At 50.1% G+C, this 27401-nt stretch overlaps 2 protein-coding genes across 10 annotated transcripts in view; one reads left to right on the top strand and one right to left on the bottom strand.

The window, feature by feature from the left end:
* Nucleotides 1-27401, top strand: part of Tn (tripartite motif containing protein thin) — a 46858-nt gene that overhangs the window by 17479 nt on the left and 1978 nt on the right. For 3 of the 9 annotated variants that reach the window (XM_076823123.1, XM_076823124.1, XM_076823125.1), the window contains exons 3-14: nucleotides 7573-7754; nucleotides 8426-8659; nucleotides 12291-12640; nucleotides 14702-14977; nucleotides 17236-17557; nucleotides 18646-18866; nucleotides 19959-20230; nucleotides 20523-20832; nucleotides 21347-21466; nucleotides 21548-23165; nucleotides 24834-24911; nucleotides 26697-27229. In XM_076823123.1, the coding sequence (XP_076679238.1) occupies nucleotides 7575-7754; nucleotides 8426-8659; nucleotides 12291-12640; nucleotides 14702-14977; nucleotides 17236-17557; nucleotides 18646-18866; nucleotides 19959-20230; nucleotides 20523-20832; nucleotides 21347-21466; nucleotides 21548-23165; nucleotides 24834-24911; nucleotides 26697-27086 (4371 nt within the window). In that variant the 5' untranslated portion in view covers nucleotides 7573-7574 and the 3' untranslated portion in view covers nucleotides 27087-27229. Of the gene's footprint in view, nucleotides 1-7572; nucleotides 7755-8425; nucleotides 8660-12290; nucleotides 12641-14701; nucleotides 14978-17235; nucleotides 17558-18645; nucleotides 18867-19958; nucleotides 20231-20522; nucleotides 20833-21346; nucleotides 21467-21547; nucleotides 24296-24766; nucleotides 24912-26696; nucleotides 27360-27401 lie in introns of those variants that run through there. The other 6 variants (XM_076823129.1, XM_076823127.1, XR_013086737.1 and 3 more) reach the window with 5 other exon arrangements.
* Nucleotides 10736-11635, bottom strand: LOC143374884 (Golgi-associated plant pathogenesis-related protein 1-like). Its single transcript, XM_076823433.1, has 4 exons — nucleotides 11631-11635; nucleotides 11457-11565; nucleotides 11164-11315; nucleotides 10736-11036 (listed from the first exon to the last, which is right to left on the bottom strand). The coding sequence occupies exons 1-4, from the start codon at nucleotides 11633-11635 to the stop codon at nucleotides 10736-10738; spliced, it is 567 nt and encodes a 188-aa protein (XP_076679548.1).

The raw sequence follows: 27401 nt of genomic DNA, 5'->3' as shown, positions 1-27401 counted from the left end.
GGGCGCTTCGGAGAGAAACGAAATGGAAATAAAGTACACCGTCGCTGGCCAGGAATACGTGCGCACAGTGAGCTCGTCGCGGTGGTAATGGAATCAAGCGAAACTTTAGTAACCGAGTGACTAAGGGTAGGGTGCGGCTAAAAGTCCGGCGGGAAAAAAGTCGCGGATTCAAAATCTCTATTCCTAAACAATGTACTGAGTTTCGCAGTGCGCTATGTAAAAGCCGAGGAGACGCGGAGATGACCAGTCGCTCCTGGACGTTCGTGTGAATTACGCGACCCCTTCGTTATTTTATGCATCGAAAACCAAAAAACACGTTGTCTTTATTGTTTCATACGAAGCAAACCACAGTTTAAAAGCGCATCAGCCGAGTACGTTAAGATTGTATGCTCCTTTAGTAATGCGCGCATGATATTGTTTATTGCTGAATGATAATATTTTCTAACGAATATATCGCAGAAACTGTAGAGGTACCATTGGGGCAAAAAGTCCCTCGGACTGAAAACATATATTTTATTATTTGTTTTCGTAACTAGATGGCCAGTTTACATAACAAGTTTAAAGAAATGATGTCAAAGTTTTCAAATAGTGTTTTTGTTTTAGTTGAGCGTTTTTCTTTTCAGTTTTTAGTTGAAAGTGAGCCTCTGACTTATATTTTTATTTATAGTTAAAGAAGTCATGCTTTCCTTTCAATATTGAACACCAGAAAGAATTGGTTTAATAAATATTTGTCGATTTGATAAGAGGTTTTTCACTTATTTAGTTTAATATAACACGAAAAGACATGAGGGACTTTTTGCCCCGTGCGTGGGGCAAGAAGTCCACTTTGCATCGACAAACATTTCGCGGTATAACTCGACGGAAAATAACAACATCAACGAACGAACTTCGTGATCGTAAAGCACAGTAGTTATAGTTTACACGAAATAACACCAGACAGCTCTAGATTGTTGTTACTAAATTTTACATAGGTTTGTACGAAAAACGGGCCTTTTAAGCCCCACCCTACTACTCCACAGTCTCCGAGAGCCCCGTGCACAGGAGGATCGAGTTCGCGACTGTTCTGGCATGTCCTCGAGCGCAGTTATTCGCAATTTCGAACGCTCGCGAGATAGTTTGCTCTTTGTGGCGGCTGACTGATCACAAGAGAAATTGTAACCCCCCGGTGCAGCGTGTTATTCGCCGACGTAACGAGTACCGTCGCGTCTCCGCGCGGGTGAAGCCGATCGAGTCGACGGAACGATACTTGGAGGCAATATACGAAGATGAAACGGCGTGTTTAAAAGAAATAAATGGAGGTTCGAGCAAGGGCAGGGCAGTCCTGGGCACTAGTCCCGCGGCTGAAGATTAACGGCGACGCAGTGTCCGGCGCTGAATGTTCCTGGACAATCGGGTGAATCGAAGCGAACGCCAGGAAACACGGAGGACGTACAGGGTGCCATTAACGCGAAACGCGGCTTGAATACAGGCCGAAGAGGGACAATGCGAGTCGCGCAAGTTTAGGGAGCCGCGAGGCAACAGCTCGCTAGCTGGACGAAGGGGGGAAAAAATGGTGGGAAACGAAGGAAAGCCGGGAATCCACCGGGGAGAAGGACCTAGGGGTTGGTTGGAGAAAGAACCGGTCGGGAGAGGCCGCTGGTGAAAGAACTTTCGGCGGTCGACTGACAGCGGAAAAATTCATATAGATTTTTCCTGGTAGACTACATCCGCCGGGACATTTGTCAATTAGAGGGCTCGAAAGGGGTACAAAATACGAGACGTGCGGGGAATTTTTTTTCCACGACGCCCGTAATCGATAGGGTGGCCGTTAAAACGGAGCGAGAGCGAAGAATGGCTGGGGCCACTGGCAATAAATACACGCAGCGCTGTAGCGTTAAATAAAGCGACGGGCGACGGCCCGAACACCCTGTCGATTCCTCGGCGCTCCGATGGGCTTTTCACGCCCGCGTCCGTTGCGGAGAAATATTTAACGATTCATAATGGGCAGCCGTCGAGAAAGTCAGATAACGCGTCCCGCGATTGTTCCGTGCCTGATAATTGTATCTTGAAACGGGCGGCAACGGGCCCGAGCGTATAACGGGAAAGAAATCCGACTGTTGCGCGAATTTATCGGCGCCGGGTTGGCAAGCCGGCCCTGCGAGTTGCCGTGATTTTAATCCGCGGCGAAATACGTTCCCCGCGTGTGTCACGCCAATCGAATTCATAAACGTGTGACGCTCCGCGATTAAATGCGACCGCCGCGGCGATAAAAGCTTGAGGGATGGAACGAATTTAATGTCACAGTAACCCTTTTTACGCCCGATAATACATCTATTATTGCGATGTCGCGCGATAAACGCCACTAGACCCGGCCGTAAATTCTTCAGCGCCCCGCAAATGAAATTCCCACCGCGTTATGAGCAATTTTCGTTTAACGATCCTGTTCATTTGCGTAAGCCGATGATTGTTACCTCAGCAGCAACGGCGGCGGGGGGGGGGGGGGGGTACTGATACCTATTTCTCAAATAATCCCGGCAAAAGGCTGCTGCTTTCTAGTGACAAAAGGGAGACCTTCCTACCAACTTCTTCTGAAAACACTGGGCGAAGTTTTGATATTAAAGAAAAGGAGATAAAATTTTAGACAAAGGCCCATTGTTATCGCGATAATGGTCCATCGCGTTTATGCAGCACTCGGGGAGAGAGGGGGAGAGGAGGAGGGGAGGGGCCGTAGTGGATTTAATTAACTCCACTTAGCACCCTTCCCTCGGCCCTTCGATTCGCTCCGGCAAGAGTGCCACCACTAGGTAAGAAAATTCCCAGTTATCGACTTGGCGCGGGAGCCTCCGACTGAGCTTCGGGAGCTCGAAACAGCCGCCCGGTAAATTCCATCCGCAGAAAGCTCTCTTGCCGACCAGAGAAAAGCTCGGTTCGATAAGAAAAGCAGCATTCTGCCGCGGCTATTCTGAGAGACAGAGCTCTCCCTGAGAATACGCAGCGCTGGAGAAGCGAGACGCGTCGGCTAACTTTAGCCCAGATTTTCGTGGCGACGCTAGGTGCTAATAGAAGCGTAGAATCGCGATCGGCGAGCATTTTTCCACGAGTGCCGCTATTTCAGGAGCGAAACCTACTCTCTAGCCTAGTTTCAAACCTCGCAACGGTCTGGCCAGCAATGCCCCAGTCTCTTCCTCTCTACTTTTCCGCCCTCTCTCCAGCTGTACAGAGCCGGTGAAAATCCATAGGCGGCGAAAGTTATGCCCCCGCTTCAATATCATCTGGATGTCGACGTCATAATGGTTTTTTCCAGTTGGTCGTACGCAGGAATGGAAAGCGAGTCGCCGGGAAGGCAGTTCTCGCGAAATTCTCCCGGCGCAACTGTATCCGATCATCTGGATTAGCCTTTAATATTGGCCTCGGTGCTTGGCCTGCCGCCAGATTGAATATAATTGATATCGATCCGCGTTGACGCGGTGCACGCCGCTGCGTCGTTTTAAATTCAATTGCATATAAACGGGTTAAGTTATAATTTCTAAACGACGTTAAACTCGTCGCCCGTGATCCGCGCATCGAGGACGGCTGCCATTCATGTCGAATGCAGAGGAATCTATCTGAAACAGTTTCGAAAATAGCCAAGGCACTGCTTAGCAAGAAATCCAGAGCAGTCCTCGACTATCCGATAGAAATGTACCGACTAAATCCGCCGGGCCATGCTATAGCGAATAAACGATAGATCCACGCGGCAACGAGGAGGTATGCACGATCCGAATGCCTGCTAAGTTCGGAAGGATAATTAAAGAAGTAGCGAAACGTAGCACTGGTCAGACGGACGGATCACTTTCGCCGCTCCGGTATTGATCCGCGACGCGCACGGTGTGCCTGGCAAGTGGAATCGGAATTCCCATCGATCCGCACCGGCGACGACAAAATGCATATTAATGCTGACGTTAAACAGAAGCCTTTATTAAATGCCGCTCGTTATGCTGCCCACGTCAATCCCCCAGCTACAAAACGGACAATTGGGAATTAGAAATGAAATCCGGCATTGTCGCGGGCAATTTAGAGCGATCGAAGCTCGACGAGGGAATTCCGGGCCGCCGTCCGGGATCGCTCCGATCCGGGGAGTAATTTCCACTGACGAACCCACCGTTTCGATCCGCGATATCGAGAGACAGATTCTTCAAACGCATTCGCTCGACCGTGAAGTTGGTAAATTAAAGAGGAGAGAAGCAAGGGGTTCGTTCACGAGCGACGCGTCCACGGCAAGACGTTAAATTTACACCAAGGTTACTCTCGCCTCTCCCTCCCGCGGAATAAATCTTTCTGTCGCACAATCGAAAACGATTTTTCGTGTCGGCGACCGGGAAAACCAACGAGATCTCGCGCGCACACGCGGCTAACTACACACACAGTCGCGCGGCTTAAACAAATGCCTCGTGCCGCGGCGCTGTGTTCCGTGCCTTCTCGCGTGGATCTTTCGTCGAAAACGAGCCGCCGGAAATCGAAGGTCTCCGGCTAAGTATAGCCTGTGCCTCGCTAGCGTAAGTCTGGCCACTGACGTCGGAAAGTGTCAGTATACTCTGGACCAACCGATTCCAGAAGCACGCTGATCCGTCTCAGTATCTCGCGAACCGATCGCGCAACTTCTCCGCCCGTTCCGTCGCGGTGTCCCCTGGATTTCTCCAACGAGCATCGCGCCCACGGACGAATGGCCAGTGAGTCGCGAGTGTTTCACGCGTGAATCCTTCGACCCGTGTGCACTCTGAGCTTTCCAAGTTTCGCCTTTGAGTCAGGAGGTCTTCCTTCGCGCGCACGCTTCTCCACGATTTTTCTTCTTCGCCCGAGCGAGGAAGGGCTAGCTTTCGTTTTATGCTGGCGCACTGAAGCTCGCAGCAGCGACGTCGTCGGAGTTTACTGTACAATTATCCGGGTACGTATACGAAGCCCACGTGCAAGGGGTAAAGTAGACTGTGTCGTTGGGGGTTGACAAGTTGATGCTGCCAGGGTTTCGAGTTGTAGGGGGATGTCCGTTGTTTGCCGTACGGTATGGTTAAATTAGAAGGAATTGTTCGCATCGAGGAGCGTTCGAATATTGATACCAGGCCGAGGAAATTGAATTCTCGCGCGAACAAGTGCCACTGGATTCCGTCTAACTAGCAAATTAAAGATCGCGTCAGCCTCGCGACCCTTTGTTTCCAAGATCAAAGGACGCCTCTCTGCGAGGGATTTTCTTCATCCCGATTGCCGATGGAATCTCAGAGACGCTGGTTGACGAGCGCAGGATCCGAGGAATCCTGGAAATAAATCGCCGTCACCCGCGCTTTGTGCACCGTGGAAACGCGCGTTATAAAGGCATATTTGGACGGTGAGCCCCGTTGAAACGGTGCCCACAATTTTCCACGCGTTTCGGCCGGACAAAGGGGAAAGCTGAATCATTCGCTACGCCGTCCGATTAGTTGGCGCGAAAATAATAACGCACCACGTGCATCTGCTTCTCTCAACGCGTCATCCAGGGGAATTCGAAGAATTCCGTGCTTCGTCGTGGCTAATAAAAATTCCTCGGAACTGTGTTACAAAGATTCACGGCCTTTAGGCGTGGATGAATATGCCGATTCTTTGTTTCGCGCGTTCCCGGAACGGCCCCACTTTTCACCGAATTTCCCGGTGCGTAAAGCCGACCGAGCCTTGGCACGCGCGAGGCGAAGCGACGCGAAAACAAGATTGCTTCGCGGACGATCGCGAGTACCACCAGCTGGCTCGATAAATGAATTTTCACAGAAGTTCCAAGCGACTAAAGAACAATCTCCGTTCATCTCGACATCCGCTTCCTGGTTCTATGAATTCCCGAGTGGCAATTTTCTGCTTCTAATTGAGATGCGCGCTGCCACGGCAGTATCCAGAGGCAGGCGTCCCTAAAACACAGTCGGGCATCAAAATAATGAGAGTCTAAGGTGGCTGGTTAAGTCAAGGATCCTCCGGCAGGGCGTCAGGATTAACATTCTACTTCGTCTCGGTTGTGGCATCCGGAAAGTTGGTAATACAATAGCGCCCGGCCGCCTGTTGCACCCCCAGAATTCTCTTTAAGATCAACAAGTGGTTCGTCTAAGAGTAACAATGGTTTCTAATGTGCCAGTCGTTTCCGGCGCGGCGAGCACCGCGGCTGGCGATTGGTCCTTGGCACGGCCTTCCGCGTCCTCCGCATCTGTCCACGCGCTGCCAAAGTCAGGATGGATTTGGCTCGGCTGTGCTCCGAGGAGAATATGCTTCCTCGACTACGGGCGATACTTCGCCGCGGATCTGCGTGCGAACGGAGCCGGATCTCGATTTTAAATTTAACCCACCCGCGTTCACCGATGTCTTTCACGCGGCGCGATTAGACGAGGGGCGGCGGGGTCCAGGCGGATTATTGCAAGTCGCTTTCTGGCGTGGTTGCTTTACGACAGCTCGCGAAACGCGCGCTACGTAACGCTGCGATTTGGCGGCAGTTTAAAGGTCGATAAAGCAGACCTTCCTCGACGAAAGGAAAGAATGGAGTCCCGCGGTAGACTGGACCGCGACTCGGTGGTCGAGGAAGGGAAATATTATTAGAATGTCAATGGAGAAACATCGCGGGGCGCAGGGGCGACGCGTAGAAATAACTCAGTATTAATAGGATCTTGTTATCGAAAAACCTACGGCCCCAGACAAAACTCTGTCGCGATAAAATCGGCCGGGGATTTAGCAGGATATTTTGCTTGGCTCGCGACGCGTCGCTCGGAGGATCGTTTCTCGTTTTAATGCTAATATATCTGCCGGCGAGCGTCTTCGACGTAGCAAGATCATGGGTGGTTCGAGAGCCCGGTGAACGCGGATACCAAGCAACGGCTCGAAACGGCGGAATCGTTTGCCAAGCTCGCGTCTAATTGCAATACCGGGTCGGCGTGCAGCTCAATTTGCGGTGCACAGGGGCACGGTCTGCCTTGACCCATCTGCCGGGGATTGATTTTGCAGCGATGATGATACATCATTTCTCGGTACAGATAAGCCAATGACTCCTTCAGATCTTGCCTCTGTCTCGTGGCTAGGATATAGCACAGTTCTTGGCAGGGAGAAATGAATACCTACGGTAGGAAGAATAGGGTCGTGGAGAAGTTGCCTCAAAGGCAGAGTGGATCGTTTCCTTTCATCATAGTTCGGAGCTCGTCGAATCGGGAGGGGAATATTGCGCGTAGAACACGCTTCCGACCAAACACACGGCGCGATGAGGTACGACTTGGCGCGACGGAGATCTCGAATTGCAACAGGCCACCGGATTACTCGTTTCGACTATTTATTAACTGTGACGGTGATCGCTTCGTATTTCACCCAGTGACGTAACGTTCGAAAATATTTCCCAGAGGACTGCTTGGATGCTTCTTGCGAAGCTCGTGGCGGTCACTTAGAGTGACGAAGGCTCGCGGCGCGATGCTCGTTAGGATTATTATTTCCCTGGCTTCGAGGTACAGGCTAGACTTTTTTAATCATCCCGTGCGTCTCGAGACGGAGCCATTGAAAACGGGAGGGACGGAGGCGGCAGCGAGGAGGGAAGGGAATGTAACAAGTGTTTCTTATGCTCTACAGACATGGAGCAGTTCGAGCAACTGCTGACGTGCGCTATATGCCTGGACCGATACAGGAACCCGAAGCTTTTGCCATGCCAGCACAGCTTTTGCATGGAGCCCTGCATGGATGGCCTCGTTGACTACGTGCGTCGACAGGTCAAGTGTCCGGAATGTCGTGCCGAACATCGTATACCATACCAGGTGAGTAATCCATTAGACAAGCATTAACTTTAAAACATTCCTGTCGCGCGGAAACCCCCGGCGCCGATGACGAACGTTCCAATTGATTCGATCGAGAGACCCCAGCCCCGTTTCATCCCTCGCAGATAACTCGGAATGAAATGCGAACGAAATTGAGCGGAGGAGGCTGGGAACGCGCGAGCCGGACGTACGTGCACTCATCAAATTAAGCAGAGCCGAGTAAGGTTTTACTTAACCGGGTATAATGCGTGGCCTCATCTTTATTCAACGACGAATCTGCGACGACAGGGGGTCCCTCATGAAATTGGATGAAGTCCGGCGTTTCATAGTGACACCTCTCACGAGCCATTTGTCTTGCTTTCTCCACCCCGTAACCGTTCAACATCAAACGCAACTCCGCGGTCGTTAATTAAAGCACGGCGCGACGGATATACCCGGGGAAAAAGAAAGCGTGTAGCGGCGGATGCGATTCGGATAATAGACGCGGGGAAGCGACGGTTCCTTGTGACATTGAATTTCGAAGCGGAAGGCAAGCGACGCGTTTCGTGGCGAAAGTTATCCCGCCCTGCTTGGAATTCCCGCTCGTTTCGTTTCTGGGCCGGGGAATCATGGTTATTCAATTGGGACCCGCGAGTGGCTCGGTTCTCTAACCTGCGCGATGCTATCGACAGGGTGTGCAGGCGTTCCCGACCAACGTGACCCTGCAACGATTCCTGGAATTGCACATCGAGATCACGGGAGAGCTGCCGGACCCGACCAGCGGCCAGACAATGGAACGGTGCGGCGTTTGTTCAGAGAAAAGCTACTGCTCCCTCTGCGTCCACTGTGAGAAAAAGTGCTGCCCCGAATGCAAGGACGCTCACATGGACATCCTCAGGCGTGAAATTACACGCATCAATTCCCAGGTACGACAATGCACGTATGATCGCGCCCGCCCAAGTGCCTCTCCGATCCTCTCCACCCCGCCCCGGCGACAAAGAAGCCAGCGAATCTTCTTCCCTCGCGGGAGAACATCCCGTTTAGGTCGGTTCTTTAGAATAAATGGGGCATTCACGGCAACAACGGACTAACGTTGAGAAAAAATTATTTTTTCGATTTTATATGACTGGCGGAGCCTATTGGGACTGGCTAAACTGCGATAAGCTACCTGGTGACGAAAATCAGAACCTGAAAGGGTAGGTCGCTGGCTGCGGTTGCATATAGAACTTGTGTAAATAATTAATTTAAAATTTACAATTTATCTTGGTCGTGGTAAAATTCCTGCGTATAGATTTTTCTACTATAATCAATTTACTTTGTATCTGCTGTCAGTGACTGTAAAAATTCTGTACAGCACTTTTTTCGATTAAGATAGTTCGTGTTTTAAAATTATTATTTATTACTAAAATATTATTATTCTATTCTGAAATTAAAGGTCCATCCCTTGTAGCATTTATTGTTGGCATTTTGATGACCAACTAATTTCCAACTTGGGGATACTGTCAGAAATGCTACTAGGGATGCCTACCGGATCTAATAAATTCATTTAAAAAATGGTTACACGATTAAATCACCGTATACATATAGTGTGCTCTACAAGTATTCAAGTAAATACAGTTTTTAAGTACAATTGTACTTAAGTACAATTTTTTTCAAAATCAGAATAATTGTGTATAAAATAAATTGTAAAAATCTTATAATTCTTTTGTACAAATCAATTGTACTGAATCGATACAGTGTTTAAGAATTAATTATAAAAATGGAAACAGATACATAACATCTAAGTATTTTAAACATAAATAAAATCAATACTTTCTATCAATTAATTTGTATAGTAATTAATTCTCTGTTATAAAAAATATGAATTTGAATGATTAAACATTACTATTTAAAAACCGTAACATCAAAATCGTAATACGCTTGTACAAAGCTGAACTCTTGTTTCCAGCAATAAGAACTTTATTTATTTCCTCTCTTGTTAGGTGCAAGAAAACAGCCACACTGTATTTATATTTCTTATCTTAATCCAGCTTTGCAAAAACATTTTACACGTAAGATTTTCCCATCAGCAGAAATCGATCCAGTAATCTCTTTTAATTTCAACATTTGCAAATAAAATGCAATTAAATAAATAGTTATTGCTGACAGTTTCCCTGCCGCAAAATATTATACGATCTGTATTTAAAGCTCTTTCACCTTTAACAAAATCGCGGCATGAAGGTGTTGAATTTATAAAATCACATATCATTTATAGGAGGCTTCATTCTTATTACTTTAATAAAAAAGTAAGTACCCTCTAAGCTTAAAGCAGACTACAACCGACCTATTCTATCCAGTCATCTTTGTTTGATGACGTCACGACCGCCAATCCCAATTGGAACTAACTCAATTTCGCAAAAAAAAAAAAAACTGTGGGTTAGTCCGTTGTTGTTCCGAATGGCAGAAATCTAGAAGCAGCCCAGCAGAGATTAATGACAGACTCTAAAGTAGCGTTCGCGATGGACGATCGCCATCGGAGTGGCCGAGGGAATCCAGGGGGGACCAAGTTCCTTCTCCTTCCAAGGACCAGAGCGATGCAAATGAAGCGCCGTCCTGAGAAACGGTGGGCTAGGAATGATTCGCGTCTATTTCCAAGCAGCAATAAACTTTCGCGCAATCGTGTTTGAGGCAGACCAGAGCCCGCGATCACGCATCGACAGTCGTGGATATTACGAGTGGAGGAGTGACCATGCCTGAAATTCGAGATCGTTTCGAACGACCAGAGTTTTCTAGGACCACTCTCGATTCGATTTACCCTGATCGCCCGAAAACGTGCCGGATCGTACGGTCTCCGCGTGTGACTTCCATTCGCTTTTCTATCAGCCCCCTAACGTGGACTGATTTCTCTGACGGCTCCAATTCCCACCTGTTCTCATCGCGTTTCCGCGAGCATCGATAGCAGTTAATCCGTCCGACAAATCGGGGGAAGAAAAATACTCGCGATTCAGTTGAAGACAGAGATTCTATACAACCCCGCGAATGCTAAACCAAGGAGGCGTTTGACGATCGGGAATTTTACGGCGAGTCTGATGATTGAACAGACCATTTACCTGGCTCGACGGCATCACGTTGCTCGCGAATTCACCACTGACGTTTCCACGGGGATGATAGTTGCAAACTAGATAAATTTTCCCATTGGCCGCGGTGGCCATTCCCAGACCCATCGTCTTCGTCCCGGCCCATACCAGCTGCGTGAAGTGGCGCACGTCTTTTAGATTCTTCGGCGTCGGGTCTCCGTACTTGAAGTATTTACCCTCTCTGTACCTAGGAGCCAATTAAATACGAGTCAGAGCCGGGCTATTTGGAATTCAAATTCGATCGGTAAACACAGCCGGGGCAAAGTAGCGTAGCTATCCCGGTAATAGGTTTCCACTGTCCGTCCAGGACTAACCAAGCATCTATCGGGTCCTTCGGACTTATTCTGTGAGGCACGTTCCTCCAGAAGCTTACGAAGATGTTTTCGCCGTACTTCGTATCCGGTCTGTAACAGAGAACACCCCGTTCCGCCAAACTCTCTGCCCATTCTTGCGCGTACTCGCTCAGCTGGAAATCGAAGGTACGCTCGTTACCGGGGAATCTGCTGATAAACGAAATTCCAACAAAGTACCTGGCACTGCAGAGTACTTTATCGAGATTCGCCCGCGTTACACCGACGATAATAGATAAAAGGAAACTCGGTTGTACCTTCTTGTCGAGCTTCAACGGGGGGGACTTGTGCCTGGCTCGGTACTGATTATGCAATTTCAAGAAGCATCCCACGAAATTCGGCGGGAAATTGCTGTAACAAAAACGGGGCGAGTGTTACCCCGTGCACACTAGGGACGGCGCAACGAATACTCGAATGAATTCCTCGCTCACTCCATTTTTGATCGAAATATTTCAAGAGCCGTGCAACATGGTGATCGCTATTTCAGCTGCGTCCGGAGGCGTGATCGGCGAGTCGGGGCAACTATCAGCGGGTTTTTGGAATGAGAAATTTATGATTACGGCTGCATGTTTGAGATTCCGGGTTTTAGGTTACGCGAGCCGCGTTGACACCGTGACAAAACAATCGCGAAACGGATTTTACGTTCTTGCCCGAATGCCGCGCGATTCGCATTATTGTTCCCGGAACAATGGTCCGTGTGACGGTGAACTTCTCATTGTCCCGCGATTACGCGTCACTCTTAAAATGCCGAACAGCCACCCGGAAATATTGAAATCATCTTGCGTATCAAACGATTCCATTCGGGCTGAACGAGCACCGTCGGATTCGGGTCGACATAACCGTCCTGCAAGTACGCGCTATGTATGCGCGATCCTAAAATAACCGCCGGTATATTTGTTCGCCCCTAATGTATGTAAAATAAACGCGCCCACCCCCACCCCCCGTGTAATAATCAGAATTCCCTTCCTTCCGGACGTGCTCGCGAATTTTCCCAGAGTCCCGCCGAGGTATCGCGATCGTGGAGAGGAAGTCGACAGGGAGCTGGCTCGATGAGCAATTTTCACCGAGCGGATCATAATACTCTTTTCCAGATCCGCAGAGGGTTGCACAGGTTGCAGGACGCGCTCGCATTGGTGGAGAAAAACACATTGGGTCTGCAAACAAACTGCGCCTCGGTCGCGGAAGAGGTGGACGAGATTTATCGGAGGCTGAGCAAGGCTTTGAAAGACCGTACGGAACATCTGCGTAACGAGGTCGATCGATACCTGAGCACCGAGCTCAGAGGCCTGATTCAGCTCAAAGAGAATCTCGAATTGGAGATCGCGAATATCCAGAGCAACTGCGATTTGGCGGAGGCTCACATCAATGAGAACGTGCCGTGGGATGACTCGGAACTCCTGGACACAAAAGAGCTGTTCCTGCGTACGGTGGAATTCATCAGGTTTGTCGACCATAATCTCCCCCTTTTTCCGAATCGTCCGCCGCCTCGTGCGAGCCAGCCCATCGAGATTACAGAACGGGGCGGTTAATCTGTTATTTCCTAATGCCGCCCCCGAGTCGGATAGCTCCTTTGCGAGCCGAGTATGAAAACAAATTTCTCCGCGATACCTGCTATCTTCTGAAACGCGTAGTACCCTTATGGGACGGGTGGCTCGCCTCGTGGAGATTCGGATTAAAATTTACCGAGTGAGGAGCGAGTCGAGAACGCCGGCTCCTTTAAGGATTCCCCCTTCAACTTACGCCCATGAAATTTAACGCCAACGAATTTAGGAAATTGTCTAATTTTATAAGCTCCCAGAACTGAATATTGAACGATGCCTGCGAATTTTAATTGCATTCTTAAGCGGCGCTCGAGTTTCAGGAACATCCCGATCCCTTGAAAATTCATTGTAAACTCTCCGGAGAGTCACCGGCTCCCTTGAATATAAAACAGGATGACTCTCATCCGGGAGAACGCGATATCCCAGACGCGTATTTCGCTGTCCCTGCTTGATCGCCTGTCGGATTCAATGCCGACGCATTTCCCCTGTTATTCTTTTCAATTAATATTACACACAAGCGCCAAGGAATTTTATGGTGCCTCGTACGTATCGAAGATAACCAAAATATTCAACGTTTTGACGCATCCATACATATCCACTATCCATAAATTCCCGCGGCATAAAGGTACCCGCGTTATATGGAGCGTGAAACATAATTCAGACAACCGACGATAAATCACTCGTCTCGTATGCCGGCAAAAATACGCCTATCTTTGCCTCCATCGTTTAATTTCTCTCCATTCGCCGTTCAATCTATTCTGCTTGCCGTTTTGCATCCCGCGTACGTGGCGAACTCCCGACGGTAAAAAGAGTATTTATTATTTCCCGGCCGGGTGTAGCCGAGGAAAGGAGCTCGCGAGGAATATGCCGTGAAAGATGATAGAAGTAACTCCCCCGGCGTCTTGCGAGAGTCTGAATTGAAAATAATTGCCCAGCGACGGGATCATTTCTCTTCGAGGCTGGGCGAGTCTCTTTTCATTTTTAAATCGGCAATTTAAGCATTACTACAAATTGCTCAAATTCCACGGAACACGTCCGCGCGGTGTCCTAAATCTTCCAGTGTAGCGATCTCGTTCCCGCTGGAGGGTTGAAAGCTGCCGCTCGATTCTCGAAGGGGAACTACTCGTCGCGGGACGGACCGCGAAAGTAATGAAACTTTCCTTCTAATTTTATAACAATCCCGCGCCGCGTGTACGAGTAACGGCGCCTTTTTACAAATTACTTCTCCGATATTCCGCGAAAGTTTCCAGCCCAAGACGGCGCAGCTTCCCTGCAGCGGGGAGCAAAAGGACCCGAGTCAACTTTAGCACTCAATCCTCCTTCGTGCATAACGGAGCTTTTCACCCACGGCTTGTCGAAATTCCGGTTACCCTTCCACTTTGCTCGCGCGACGGCTAACCGCCCCTCGGGTTTAAACAGTCCCTTGTTTCCGCCTGTCGCAGTTATTGCCCTCGTAGGGAGGGGGAGAGGTTACCGAAAACGGCACCAGGAGACAGTTTCGCGAAATATTTAAGGGCTCGTTCGCTGGGCGCCGCGACAGGCGCGGGGAAAGAAAGGCGGTGCTGGGGAGAAATAAGCAAGCAGCTGCCTGATATAAAATGCAAAGGCTGTATCCGAGTTGGATGCAGCTACTGTTTAACGGTCGAAGCTCGTCGGTGAGTTTTCATGCGCGGATGGACCTGCCTTCTTTAATTAATTACAGTCCGAGTCCATCTGCAGCTTACAATTTCCCAAATGGAGTTAAAATATTTCTCCCACGACTCCGGGAATTACTTAATTCGACACCCACTCCAGGTGAATTCTCTTTGAAAGCTACGAAAGACTGTTCAAAGGAATCTAGCGCGAAGGAGTCGGGTAAAAGTCTGCGAAGCTTGCACTACACGTAGGCTACGTATTTTTTTTTATTATAAGTTGATGGCTGAAGTTCAGTTGCTAGACTGTTAACTCGTGATCGCTTGCAGGAACTTCGAGTACGAAGCTGGGGATTACAGTCGGCGAGTGCGTTTCGTAATGGCCCACGATCCGAATCAGCTGGTCCTCCACGTAGCGGGTTACGGGGAGCTGAATATTAAGCCTGAAACCGGAAGCGGAGGATTGCTGGGCAGCTCGAGCAGTCTAGCGCCTCCTGGAGGATCCCCCGGCCTCATGAGAAGCAAAAGCGACCACCGTCTGGCTTCGCAGTACCGGCAGCAAGAGGAGGAACGGCTCGCGAGAAATCGATACGTGCCCGAATACGAGTAATTATCTATTTCCCTGGCTCTCGTCCCAGCCTTTCCCTCTTTTCCCACGCGACGGCACGGGATCCTCTTTCCTGGGCGCATCCAACTCCAACTCGAAGCGTGGCCCTTTACCGTCAGCTACTTTACATAACAAAGCCCCGCTTCTGAATAGAAGACATAACCCTTAGGAGTGTTCTTCGGAGAGCGTTCTTGTTAAACTTCCTCCGCAAGTAGCGAGCTGGGGATAACAAGGAATTACGCGAATATTCTTGAAGATTAAGGGCAAATATATTGCCAGGGGTAACGGGCGTTTCATGGTCTGAGAGTGTGCCTAAGGTTCGCGTAGTAATCTCTTAAGAAAGAAACGGCGCAACGCCAAGGTGCGCAGATGGCGGACGAGTAGAGTGGACCAGTATCGTATCGGACAAACGTATTCGGTGGAAAAGCGAAGGCGGGGGAAAAGCGGAATTCGGCCTAACTAGCTGACCGGTAAAAAGTTGTTTGACCGTGGACGCAGATCAGGCTGGAGTAGTGCCAAACGGCGTCCGCGGTGGGCATACATTTTTCAGGATGTCCCACATATCTATTCTAGCAAATGTTATAAATACACGCGGCTCCTCCGGCTGTATCTTTTTCCCCGGCCCACGCCGGCAACAACTTCCTCGGAGGCCGAAATAGGCGCGTCCGAGTTTAATTACTGGCCGTTTCGTGTAATACTCGCGGCTGGGCAGTTTTAGTAAGCCACCTCGTCAAAATGTAAATGGAAGGCTTCTGATATAATGCGCCGCGTAATAAACAGTAATTAACAAGCGGCCCGCAGCGCTGCAACACTCGTTCCGCGCTCCCGATGTCACAAGGAGCTGCAATTCGGGACAGCTCGTTGCATGATTATCCCGGCAATTCCCGGAGTTTTCTCGCTGATTAACGCCGGCAATGCCCGCGGAAATGGGTGTCGCGCGAATCTGCGGTGAATATTTGCAGAATCGAACGTACGAAAGATTTGTGTAACGACGCCTCTATGTTGCGCTCGACGTCGCGTCCAACAACGGAGAGACAGTAATTGAAAATTCTTTTATTGGTCGTCGGCGTTCCTTTCCGAAGGAAGATTTCATTAAACGCTTCGACAAAACGAGTTCCGCTTCGATAACAACGGGAATGAAAACCGTAGGGCCCTCGACTGGGCTGGGAAGAGCCTGAGGAAAAGGATATTCTCAAGCAATTGCTTCTAACCGATCCTCCACCATTGTTCCTCCATCTTTATACGATCGAGATGTTAGTTTTGTAAAGCGCATAAGCGGAACCGGACGCGAAAGTCGAAGGAAAAGCAACTAAGAAAGGGGCATACATTTTTCAAGACGTCATCTTCGGAAACGTCGGATTGCAGAGCCAGTGTATCGTTTCCCGGGGCTTAATTTCCCGGCCAGGCGTCTTTGAATAATTTAATATTGCCATAAGCCAAGCTGACGTTTCGCATTTCTGAGACGCAAGTGACTGAGCTGTACTGGCCTGAACGAGATCGATTACCGTCAACGTGCACCACCGCTCTCCTTCCTGATCTTCTCTCATTATACGAAGCCACCCTCCAGTCACTAGAGCGATAATCAAGCAACACTTGGATAAACCCGATGGATCTATTGCTGTGCACTGCCTCGAAAAGCAGATAACCCAGTTGCAGAAAATCGCGCGGAAGCGAAATGTACCGTTCCCGTTCGAGCTGGGAATCATCCCATCCGAAGAAATTAATTGTTAAAGGCGAGAGTCGTTATCCCCTCGACGACGACGGGGCGAAATTAAAAGGGAATTACCGTGGTAGCCTTTTTCCCCTTTCCGATGTAAATTCATGGCACTTTGCTGGTAGATCTGGAGTCCCTGAATCGTTGACTCGTTACTCGCATATCGAATCGGTGTTGCCCGTCACTTGAAATTACGAGGACGGGAGACAGCATCGCTTTATAGTCAGATTACCTCGGTTCGATTTGAGTGGGCACTTCGGAAGGTTTGCTAGTGACAGGGGAGAATGGAATTAGAGGATCTCCGTCTTCTTCCCCTGTCTTGTTATTTAGGAGGCAAACTCTAGACAGCTTAATATCGTCAACGATAGACTGTGTCTCCATTCACTGGAATCTGATGTTCATTCTTGCTCTCTAAACCGAGGAGACGGAAAATAAGAACACTCCGAAGAACGTAATCCTTGAGTAACATGTCCCCAATTAAGAAGAAATATGTCGAAGGGAATTCAAGTGAACGAAAGTCTAACTGAAACGTCACTTTCGCAGGTACGATGCACCGGAGTACGAGGTACCAAGGAACAAGTCGAGGTACAGAAGTCGATTCATGCGGCACCGAGACGGAGAGGACTCTGACGGCGACTCGAGGTCCACCGTCAGGTTCACGTCGACGCCTCAGGACTCCTCCGGGCTACGTGAACGCGTCCTGGACACAGAAGACGCGGCACGCGGGCCACTCTCTGGGATTTTTCGTCTCACAGACTCGCCGCGTGTAATGAAAAAGCTTCAGGAGTACGAGAGGGCTGGGAAGAGGAAGAAGGAGGAGCCGGCACCCCATCCGGTTCAACAGCCTCCACCACCGAAGCCTCAGGTCTGTTGAATTCCTCGTTTCCCATAGTTTTCTATATATATATATTACTATAAATGCCACAGTTTTGGTTAGAACGGACAGTCTCAGAAGCGAGCACTACTTTGTCAAAACGCATTGCTCGCGAATCGCGGAATTTAATTTACCGTTTGCTGATTTGCCGGCCACCTCCCGCGGTCAGAGACATTCACTTTGCGAATAAAAAATTTCATACGTATGTACATAGAAGATTGGACGTTTGATCCTGTTGGCAGATGTCGTTAAATCGTCACGTACGTTAGGTATCTAGTCAGAGATGTTCGTGAATTTGACAAGCTCGTATTTGTTTTTGACAGTGATACCAGCACAGAATTTTCACACGGATTCCCTTATTATGGCAAGCGAAATACGGGGATGGATTGCGAGCGACGGTTTGACGGGGAGCACAGCGAAAGTAGTTTCGAAATCTCGCGTTGTATTGGTTGGATAGATTTTTGATCGGTGAACGTATACACTGTTGCGGGAAAGACATATCGCACCCTCTATGGACACGTCTCGGCGAATTTCGAACAGTTCAATATTTCACGAGGACCGTAAGCGTAACGCAAATGTAATACGTGTACTTGATCTCAGCTCACAACTACCTATGTAAATAATCGAAGACACGAGTGGAGAAAGTTTAGTGTGTAGTTAGCCGCTGTATTTTGTACAAAAAAAAAAATATTCTATTATAATACAAATGAACGATATGAATACACGAATATATTTCTTCCCATCACAACCATTCATCTTTCTTTCTCGAGCTCACTCGCGACAGACCCCTCTTCGTCCAACGAAACGCACCCTCATTCATTCGTAATTGCATTTTAACACGGACATGTTATCAGAGGAGCACATTAATTCACCGTGCGCGCGTGTTGCTGCATAAATACCGTGCTACACCCTCGGCGAAAAAAAAAAAAGAGCGGACCTAACATATTTACAAGCACGTAATCAGCCATGAATAATTCGCCGCGGACACGTGTCGCGGAAAGAAGAGACAAGAATTAATCGAGATTATTGTCGAGCAGCTGTGTCAGCAGCCACGTTAAACATTTCTCTTTATCGCGTAGGTGCAGGTCAGAAAGGTACCGACAGCGATGGCGCGGCAGACCAGCGAGGACGACGAAATCTCCAGGATTAAAAAGCAGAATAAAACTGCAGCCACACCTGCGACCGAGCCGGTAGAAGAACGACCGCCTGCGCAAACACCTACACCCACGCATCCACCCCCTAGGGAAGCACCCCCGGAACGAGAGCCCGAGGAACCTCCGCGAAGACCAATGCCCGCAAGGTACGTGCAGAGTTGCTTCGTCGCCTCCCAAATATTCCAATCGCGGGCGCGTTGCATTTCATACCATCAATTTCGTTCACCCTGCCTCCTTTAAGGTTTATTTTCTCAATGCGAGTTTCCCGCGATAAATTAGGCCTCCCTGACTCGGCAATGTACAGACTGATCACGCTCAGTTGTAGCAGCGTTAACATTAAGTCACAGGTGCCTCCCCCGTGCGTTTCCAGTGGAGGCAGCGCGTGCCTAGTCAGACAGGCTGATTTATGCCTGTTCAGTAGAAACGGATCGTTCCGATTCAACGCTCCAAGTTCCAGCAGCGTGTTCGACTCGAGCAAGGTTGACGTAGTGTCGCGCTTTAATCGTCGAATCGATATTTTTCGGAATGTCGCTGCAGGGAGAACGACGGAGCGTTGCCTTTTCCGCGTCTGCGAAAGACTGGTCGTTAGAGGAACGTTTCCTGGCCTCGGACGCCATCGAAATATTTAAATGCGGCTGTTTTTTTTTTTTTAAATTCCCAAGGCATACGATAAAACGCTTACTCTTCGGATGGTCACGAAGAATGTTCGGTGCCGGCAGTTTCCCGCCCATGCAAATTTTCCCGTAGCACTTGCAGAAATTTAAATGGGTCAGCTTTTTGTTTCGTCCACCGGCCGTAAACTGTGGCCCCGCGAATCAGCATTCTTTTTTCAATCGTCCGAAATTTCTCGCCCGGAATTTTTATAGGTTCGTAGCGCTACGTCGGGCGTCCGACCGTGCAAGAATTCAAATAGGCGAGACAATGGGACGGGTAAAGAGCGGGGACCGCTTTTAATTTTGGAATTCCATTCTATCCAATTGCGGCCGGACAGTTCGGAATTACGTTTAACTTTCTGCAACAGAGGCGCTTATGTTTGATGCGATTTAAAGTTTACAAGCTTCCGGAGCACACCTCCCGAAAATAGACTAATCCTCGGGGTAATTGCTCCACGTGGGAACAAAAGCAGAGCCACGGTGTACGGGAATACCGGCGGCTCGAATTGCAGTGTGCGAATGCACGGTGCTCCATCGAGTTCGCTGGCTCGAGGAAGTCGTTAATTGAAATATCGTTGCTCGCAGGAGAACTTCGACGGATACCCACACTCCTGCGACGAGAAGCGCCTCATCAGACTCGAGCACGGGCTCTGAGAGCTCAGGAGGATCAGGAATCCGCAGCACGGGCGCGTCATTCACCACCGAGGAAATGAAGCAGAAATACTTGTCGAGGGCACCGACTTCGAACACGACATCCACGGTTTCGCCGGCAACCGGTGCCGCACAAACGCCCGCCAAGGATTCCACCAACACCACCCCGTCAACTCGAGCCTTTCAGAGCCGTTTTTTAGGCACAGGTGACACCTCTTGAACGTTTAAACCTCTTTCGCTAAAGTACCAGTCACGCTTCACTTTAAGCGATACAGCATAAGATATAGCAGCCACACGATTCCCCCATCTCTTGACAGCCATAGCTCAGGCTCGCGGTTGCGGAGCATCTAGGGGTTAGAATTTATAGCCCTCGAATCTTCCTCGCATCGAAAGACATTTCTCCGGACGATAATCCTGCGCGGATGTGAAAGTGGGGCGAGAAGGAGCAGCAGATATTTATTCGGCCGTGTACGGAATTCTCTTACTATTTTTCTCTAGGTAACCGTGCCGCTCCGCCACCGCCCACGCAGCCCCCAACGGCGCGAGAGGAGCCGGCCATAAAGAAGAAGGAGGAAGAGGAGGATGAGGACGAGGACACGAGCAGCTCCTCCGAGGAGACGGAATCCGAGACCGAGGAGGAATCGGAGAACGACGCTCATCCACCGGGCACAACGTCCTCGACGACACCGTCGACGGTACCGGATCGCCAGAGGACCGAGTCCGCGATGGCGCGGACGGACATCGGCCCTCTGCTCGCCCGAAGCGCCGAAGCCAGGCGAGGAAGCAAAGAAGACTCACCCTCGACCAGGCAAGTATATTTTCCTTCGGGACTTATGACTGGAAGGTTTCCATTAACAAGTAACACCGTCGCGATGATCCACCGGTCGACACGCGCCTGAATCGAGCGCAGCCAGCTCCGACACGGTCTTCCTCTTCGATGCGAGTCGAATCGCAGAGTGGATCCTGGCGAACTTCACGGGGCCGATATCGCGTGTACGCCGTGGATACTATCTTTCTATTAATAAGTATTAGCGGGATGCATCGAGGAGACGGGAATCGATACCGTCCACGACGGACGCGCAAGTACACGCGACGTCCATAGGAGAATTAACCGTAAATTCGAATCGTTATCGCGCGGTATCGGCCGCGTCCGAAATTTCGGCGAATCGAGTCAGACGGACGTGGAAGCTCGGGGATGTTCGAGTAGCTCCGAGTTCGAACGGGGCAGCGACGCGCAGTTGCAGAACGGTTTTAGGCGATTTTGACAGAGGAACGCGGAGAGGAGATTGAACTAGAATGTCGAGCGATCACTCGTGTCTCAGGTATTCGTCGCCGAGAGGAAGTCCCGCGCATTCGGTGACGAGCCCGACAACGACGGCGACGACGACGACTACACCGAGCGGCGCCGCGACGTTGACAACGCCGGCCGGCTACACCAGCAGGTTCGTAGTACACGTAGACCACGGTCAGACTCATCAGGCCAGTTCTAATTCCAGTAACCCCCACGACCGTAATCGTTTTAGGACGTTTAGTGACGAACACGCTGAACCGTCAACCGATCGTGTCGAGGATTACGAAATCGCGGCTAAGAACGCGGATTACGATATTGACGGATCGATGGTTAAACCGCAGTCGAGTAAACGAACCCACGGAACGGACGATAGTACGGACACCGACGAAACGATCACCTCATCCTCCTCCTCCTCCGCGACTAGAACCGAAAGTCTCGAAGGTAGCGGTCACGGTAATCGAGTAGAGAACCGCAACGAGGTCCACCAGGACGCGTTAGTGGACGGTCGTTCGGGGAACGACGTGAGCTCTTCGTTATCCGTATCGGTCGCTGACGCTCGTGTCCGAGACGAGGGGAAGCACCCCAGCGCGGACGAGGCCTCGAGCGCAGCGAGGCCGCTGGAAAACTCGCGAGGGGAACCCGCCGAGGACGAAGAAAGAGGATCTCGAGACGAGTCCAGCAGTAATTCCATTAGCACGGCATCGAATTCGGGGAGTGATTCGGGAAGCGGTACCGAGACTGATTCAGAGACTGACGAGGAAGAGGACGAATCCAGGGACGAGAATAGTAACGTAAAGACTAAGAAGACTGAGAATCCAGAGAGAGGAGAAGACGACGGTAGGATATTGGAAGGCGAGGGCAATGCCTCCGATGGCGATGGATCGACCGACTCGGAGACTGACGACGAGACCACGATCCTGAGCGTTCGAGCGAATCCCCCTACCGAAAATAATTACAGTGCCGTGGAGCGATACGACGACACCGCGAAACGTCGAAGTTCCTCGATAATCGGGGAAAAGAGTATCGAGGAATTGTTCGACGATAACGGATGGGTGATCACCGATCAGGACCTGCAGGCGGAGGGCCCTCAGAGGATCTCCAGAAGTTTCAAACCTATCGATCAGGAGGGGTCTGGTGCCTCGAGTAACGAGAACGGCGAGCCGCCGTCGAACGAGCATAAACAGAACAGTTCGGGGAAGTTTGGCGAGGCAAGAAGCGGGAGCAACGAGGCGGATGACACCGAGAAGAACGACGACGACGACGACGACGACGGAGCCGAGAGCGGTAAAACACTGAGCGTGTCCGAGTCGTCCGAGAGTTTGCCGAGGAGTCGAGTGTACAGGCAAAGTAGTATCGGCAAGAACGGTTGGCTGGTGTCGGACGAGTCCGACAACGAGTCAGAGCGAGCTATCTCGCCGATGTGGAATAATTCAGGGAACCGAGAGGCAGCCAAGGCGGCAGACACATCGAGAAACTTAAAGACCGTGGACAGAAGGAAGCTCGCAGAATTGATGGTAAACGAGAAGATCAAGCACGACGATCCGTCCTCGATGGTGTCAGCCGCGATGATGAAAGAAGGGCTTCGCGACAAAGGTTCGATGGTAACTGATAACGCGTGGAGCATCGACGAGAACGGCTGGGTGATACTGAACAAGGTCAACGCCGAGGCCACCGGCAAAGACGTCGAGGGCAAAGGCACGGACGAGACGAGCACGATTCGTTCCCAAACGACCGACCTCCTAGTGAGAGCTAACATTGAGAACGGTGCATTAGTCGCGAACGCTACCCAATCCAAAGAGACCGACAGTACCAACGAGCACGGGGTCGATATCTCTATACCGATGCAAATGGTAACCACCGTTTTCTGTGTGTCCGTACTGTGTTACAGCCTTCTAATCAATCTGTTCCTCTAACCCGTGCATACGTACACCTATACGTATGTATGTGCGCGCCCCCTCGCCACCCTTTCTCACGTTCGACTTCGCGTTCGATTTGTTCCGTTTTTGTTCGTCGGTGTTAAAAGACTGCAGGACTGCTCTCACTGAAACAGACGAGACTGCCTCCGATAGCAAGATCCGATGCAGCAGTTCCCTCCCTCCCCTTTACCCCTGTTCGTTATTTTTATCTCCACCCCTCGTAGTCCCGCTCTCTGTCTCTCTGCCTCCACTTCTCTGTCTTTTTCGTCGTGTTTCCCTCGGGTTTATCGCGTGCCGAGAAAGAATGCTGGCTCGCGCGGGACGTTTGTTTTAAACCGAGGGGAAAGACACGTCGGGCGAGGGCCCGATCGGAATTTCTTGATCCCAGCCTGTTGGAACACTCGTTCACCTACATTTCGCCGGAGCACGGCCGCGTCATTTACCTCCCGCCTCGCGAAACTGCTGCCCCGGAATCTTTCATTATCTAACTGTCTTCCAATCGACGTGTACCGGGAACGCACCCGCCTGTACACGCCGAGTGGTAAATACTGAAAGCACGGAGGGTAACCGGTAGACGATACCGACTCACGTAACAATACCGAATGGTGAAAGTTGCATTTTATACATTGTGATAATCGTACGTACGATCGTAAGCGTAATTGTTGTTCCTAATCGTTGTTGATACCCGCGATATACGTGTCCCCCACCCCCCAACCCCCCGCATTGCTCAATTACACACACGTAGCTTCGTAGAGATGAGAGAAAGCGCGCGCGCGCGCGTTCCCACGCGTCGGTGTAACTAAACGTAGTGAGAAAAACCGTCCTCCCAAAGCAGCTTTTCAATCCACGCTGAGGCGAAGCTTCTTTCAATCGTTCCCGTCAAAGAAATCGGCGACGCGAACGGCGTGTCACGCGGCACGATTCTCGCCGATACGTGGCGCGTGACAAATCGTTCCACCCGCCGTTCACCTTTCGTAATCATTAAGTTTTTGTACTCTTTTCCTAGTCAATAGGCTTGCGTCAGTTTGTTGGTGTGGTAAATAAACTGCATTTCTTTGTGATAACTCGTATTATTTATTTCCCTCTCAACTTGTCCTCAGCTCGTCTAAGCATAACAAAGACGGGAAGAGATAAACGAAGCAGAGAAATGTTGTCCCGCCTGCAAATCTTATTTTTTCTTTTCTCTCTTTTGTTCTTCTTCTTTTGTCTCGCACTTGTAACTCGTCTCTCTCTCCGAGTGTTCTCGTAGTCGAATCTTTGTCACACTCTTCTCACCCCCGATTGTCTAAGTTTCATTGTCACTTTCACGTTTGTCTATACGTTGTCCTAATTCTCCGTTCGCTGTGCTGTGATACACGTACACGCGTCGAGCGTAAGGGAACAGAAACGAGAAAATGCATCTTTATTTATTGCACTAACAGATTGAACGGTTCGTCAGAATCGATCACGTGAGATCCGTTCCTTTCGTTGCCCGTCACACACGCCGCCCCCGTGAGAAGTTCCAAGGCGTGCCTCGGTTTTCTTTTAAATTTAAGACCCCCCTCGACCCCCGTTGCACCGCCCCGCCGGAGATGCACGCACGCTCACACCACGAATTTACAGCGCACTCGGCGAAAATGTAGTTCCGAGGAGAAGGTAAAAATCGATCCATGTGTAGGACCAGGGTCAGCTGCGACGAAGGTATCAGTGCTTTTCGAAAGTTGGAAGAATCAGTGGCTTGAACGGATTCGAGGCTTCCATAGCAATTGCCCAGCAAACGAAACAATCGCTCGCAAACCGTTCACACATTAATCAAGATTCCCCCTGCTTCATCGAGTCATGACATTCGAGCTGCGACTGGTTGCCCTTCACTTTTCAGCTTCTCTAATTACCTTAACGATACGCGTGCCTTTAATTCCACGCCGCCCGTGTCAAATTTTACAAGAATCGGCGAGAGAGCGCTAGGGGTAATATCACAGACGGAACTAATGTGACCGCATTGTGCATCATACGGAAAGCCCAGAGGCATCCAGTAAAAGGTTTAAATATAACCCGTTTGTTGCTTTAAATATCTGCTGCAGCTCAGATAGTCAGTCGGGCTATATCGGTCCGTAGTCCACTTGACTGGAAACGCGGATGTTATTCCACTACGTTTTACCGTTGAAGATCAATTAAACGCGCTTTGCCCTGATAATCGTTTTCAGCTGCAAAGCAAACAGTGCGGGGCTTCTAACGAAAACTACCATCCCGGATGAAACTGATTCAATCGTAGCCAGTTACGCGCCCCTTCTCCTCCCCCCCTGGACGACGACGAGCGTGAACTTTGAAAATTCCGACGCGATCCAAGCATCGACGCTGCTGAAATTTTACGAGGATCCCCGAAAAATATAGGTTACAGGCTGCCCTAAAATTTTACGAGCAACGAGCCCCGGTAACTCGCGTCTCGTATACATGTTTACCGCATATATTAAAAGAGGAACGTTTATCGGTTTCCAAAAGTTGCTCGAGTAGGGCGTACCTCTGCTAAATAACGACTATCGAAAGCATTCCCACGTAAATCTCTCGAATCTACTTTCGAGATGTTCCACTCCGATGATGCACGCATTCGAACGATCCTCTATCGAACGCCTACCGAACGACTGATTAAAAGGATACTATTACTGGATCCTCGACGCGTTTCATTACACGAACAATGCGGGCCGCTCGTCTGATCGCGAGCTAATGCACAGCACCGAAGTTTAACGAACACAGGATCGATGGATGAACGAAAAAAAAAAAAACAGTAATTAAAAGTGATAAAAGATGTTTTCTCTGGAACGCAATTGCTTTCAGCGGTGCAGACCTCTGCTTCTTTCGAATTTGCACAGTTTATCGGAGCAACTATGGAGAACCGATATATCAAGTAGTCGCTACAGATTACAACGTAGCAGATACGCGTCCGTTTCCACTGACTCGTATAACGCGAATGTACCGCTGGTGCACGGACGAAATTTACACGATGGTGTAGCTAAATACCATGGGTCGTATTCGGAGAAAGACAACCAACATTCGGACCAATAATGAGAAACGTTCCACGCGTGACGATTATTAATTAGATCACTCTACGGACACACAAGAGATCGTAGAGCTCGTTTCAGGACCGTAATAACATCGTTCACCAAAGCATTTCACTGTTACGTGTCACTAAATCTTGTAACCAGCTTAACAGCTCCAGAAGGGCGCCAGCTTCGGTTGCACTTGGCAAAAGTTAACACGAGTAACTAAAACTTTTAATGTTTCCACGATCCTGGCCCCGACCACGTACGATTCGGCCGTTCGTGACTCCAGAAGCTGTTGCAGCTACGTTTTGTGAAGAATCATCCCCTAAACGATCGATAATCTCTCACCTAGATGCGCCCACGAGTTTTCTTTCATAATCACCATTAACAGGCTTCTCTATTAACAAGGACATTGAACGAGCCCAACCTTCGTTACGCAATGTTTCAGGTTCCTGAACAAAAGCAGGAGCCAGGCGGCGATGATGGCGAGCCGGGAGCGGGAGCGGGAGCGAGAGCGGGAGCGAGAAAGGGACCGGGAACGGGAGCGGGATCGGGAGCGGGAGCGCGAGCGGGAGCGGGAGCGAGAAAAGGAACGAGAGAAGGAACGGGAGAAGGAACGAGAGAAGGAACGAGAGAAGGAACGAGAACGGGAACGAGAACGGGAGCGGGAACGAGAACGCGAAAGAGAAAGAGAACGCGAGAGAGAACGAGAACGCGATCGAGACGTGGACACCGAGGTCGATTCGCCTCTGTCGGCGAGGTCGCGGTACGCTGCGTTGAAAGAAAGGAGACAGCGGCTGGCTCGGTCCAGAAGCTCTCACAACTTCGGCGGCGATGACCTCGACCTCGACGAGGAACCACCCTCTCCGACGACCCAGTCGCCGAACGCTTATCTGGCAGCCAAGTACGGAGCCGGCTCTGAACTGGCCAGGAGTAGAAGTACTCACGCCCTCAAGTCGAGAGAGCCGAGCCCTGAGCGGGATAGAACGGGGACAGAGAAGGACGGCGCCGCTCTCAGCTCTTGGGCAAGATACCTGAAGAACAAGTACGGGAATCGCACCATCAAGGACAAGGAGCCTTCTTCCACTACCTCGACAATTCCATCATCGAGGTAACACCTTAATCACCTACAAAATCTCCTCCCGGGGCTAGG

Source organism: Andrena cerasifolii, chromosome 11, assembly GCF_050908995.1.
Source record: "Andrena cerasifolii isolate SP2316 chromosome 11, iyAndCera1_principal, whole genome shotgun sequence".
Classification (NCBI taxonomy): domain Eukaryota; kingdom Metazoa; phylum Arthropoda; class Insecta; order Hymenoptera; family Andrenidae; genus Andrena; species Andrena cerasifolii.
The sequence above is the reverse complement of the archived record's forward strand: the minus strand, read 5'-3'. Positions and strand labels throughout refer to the sequence as shown.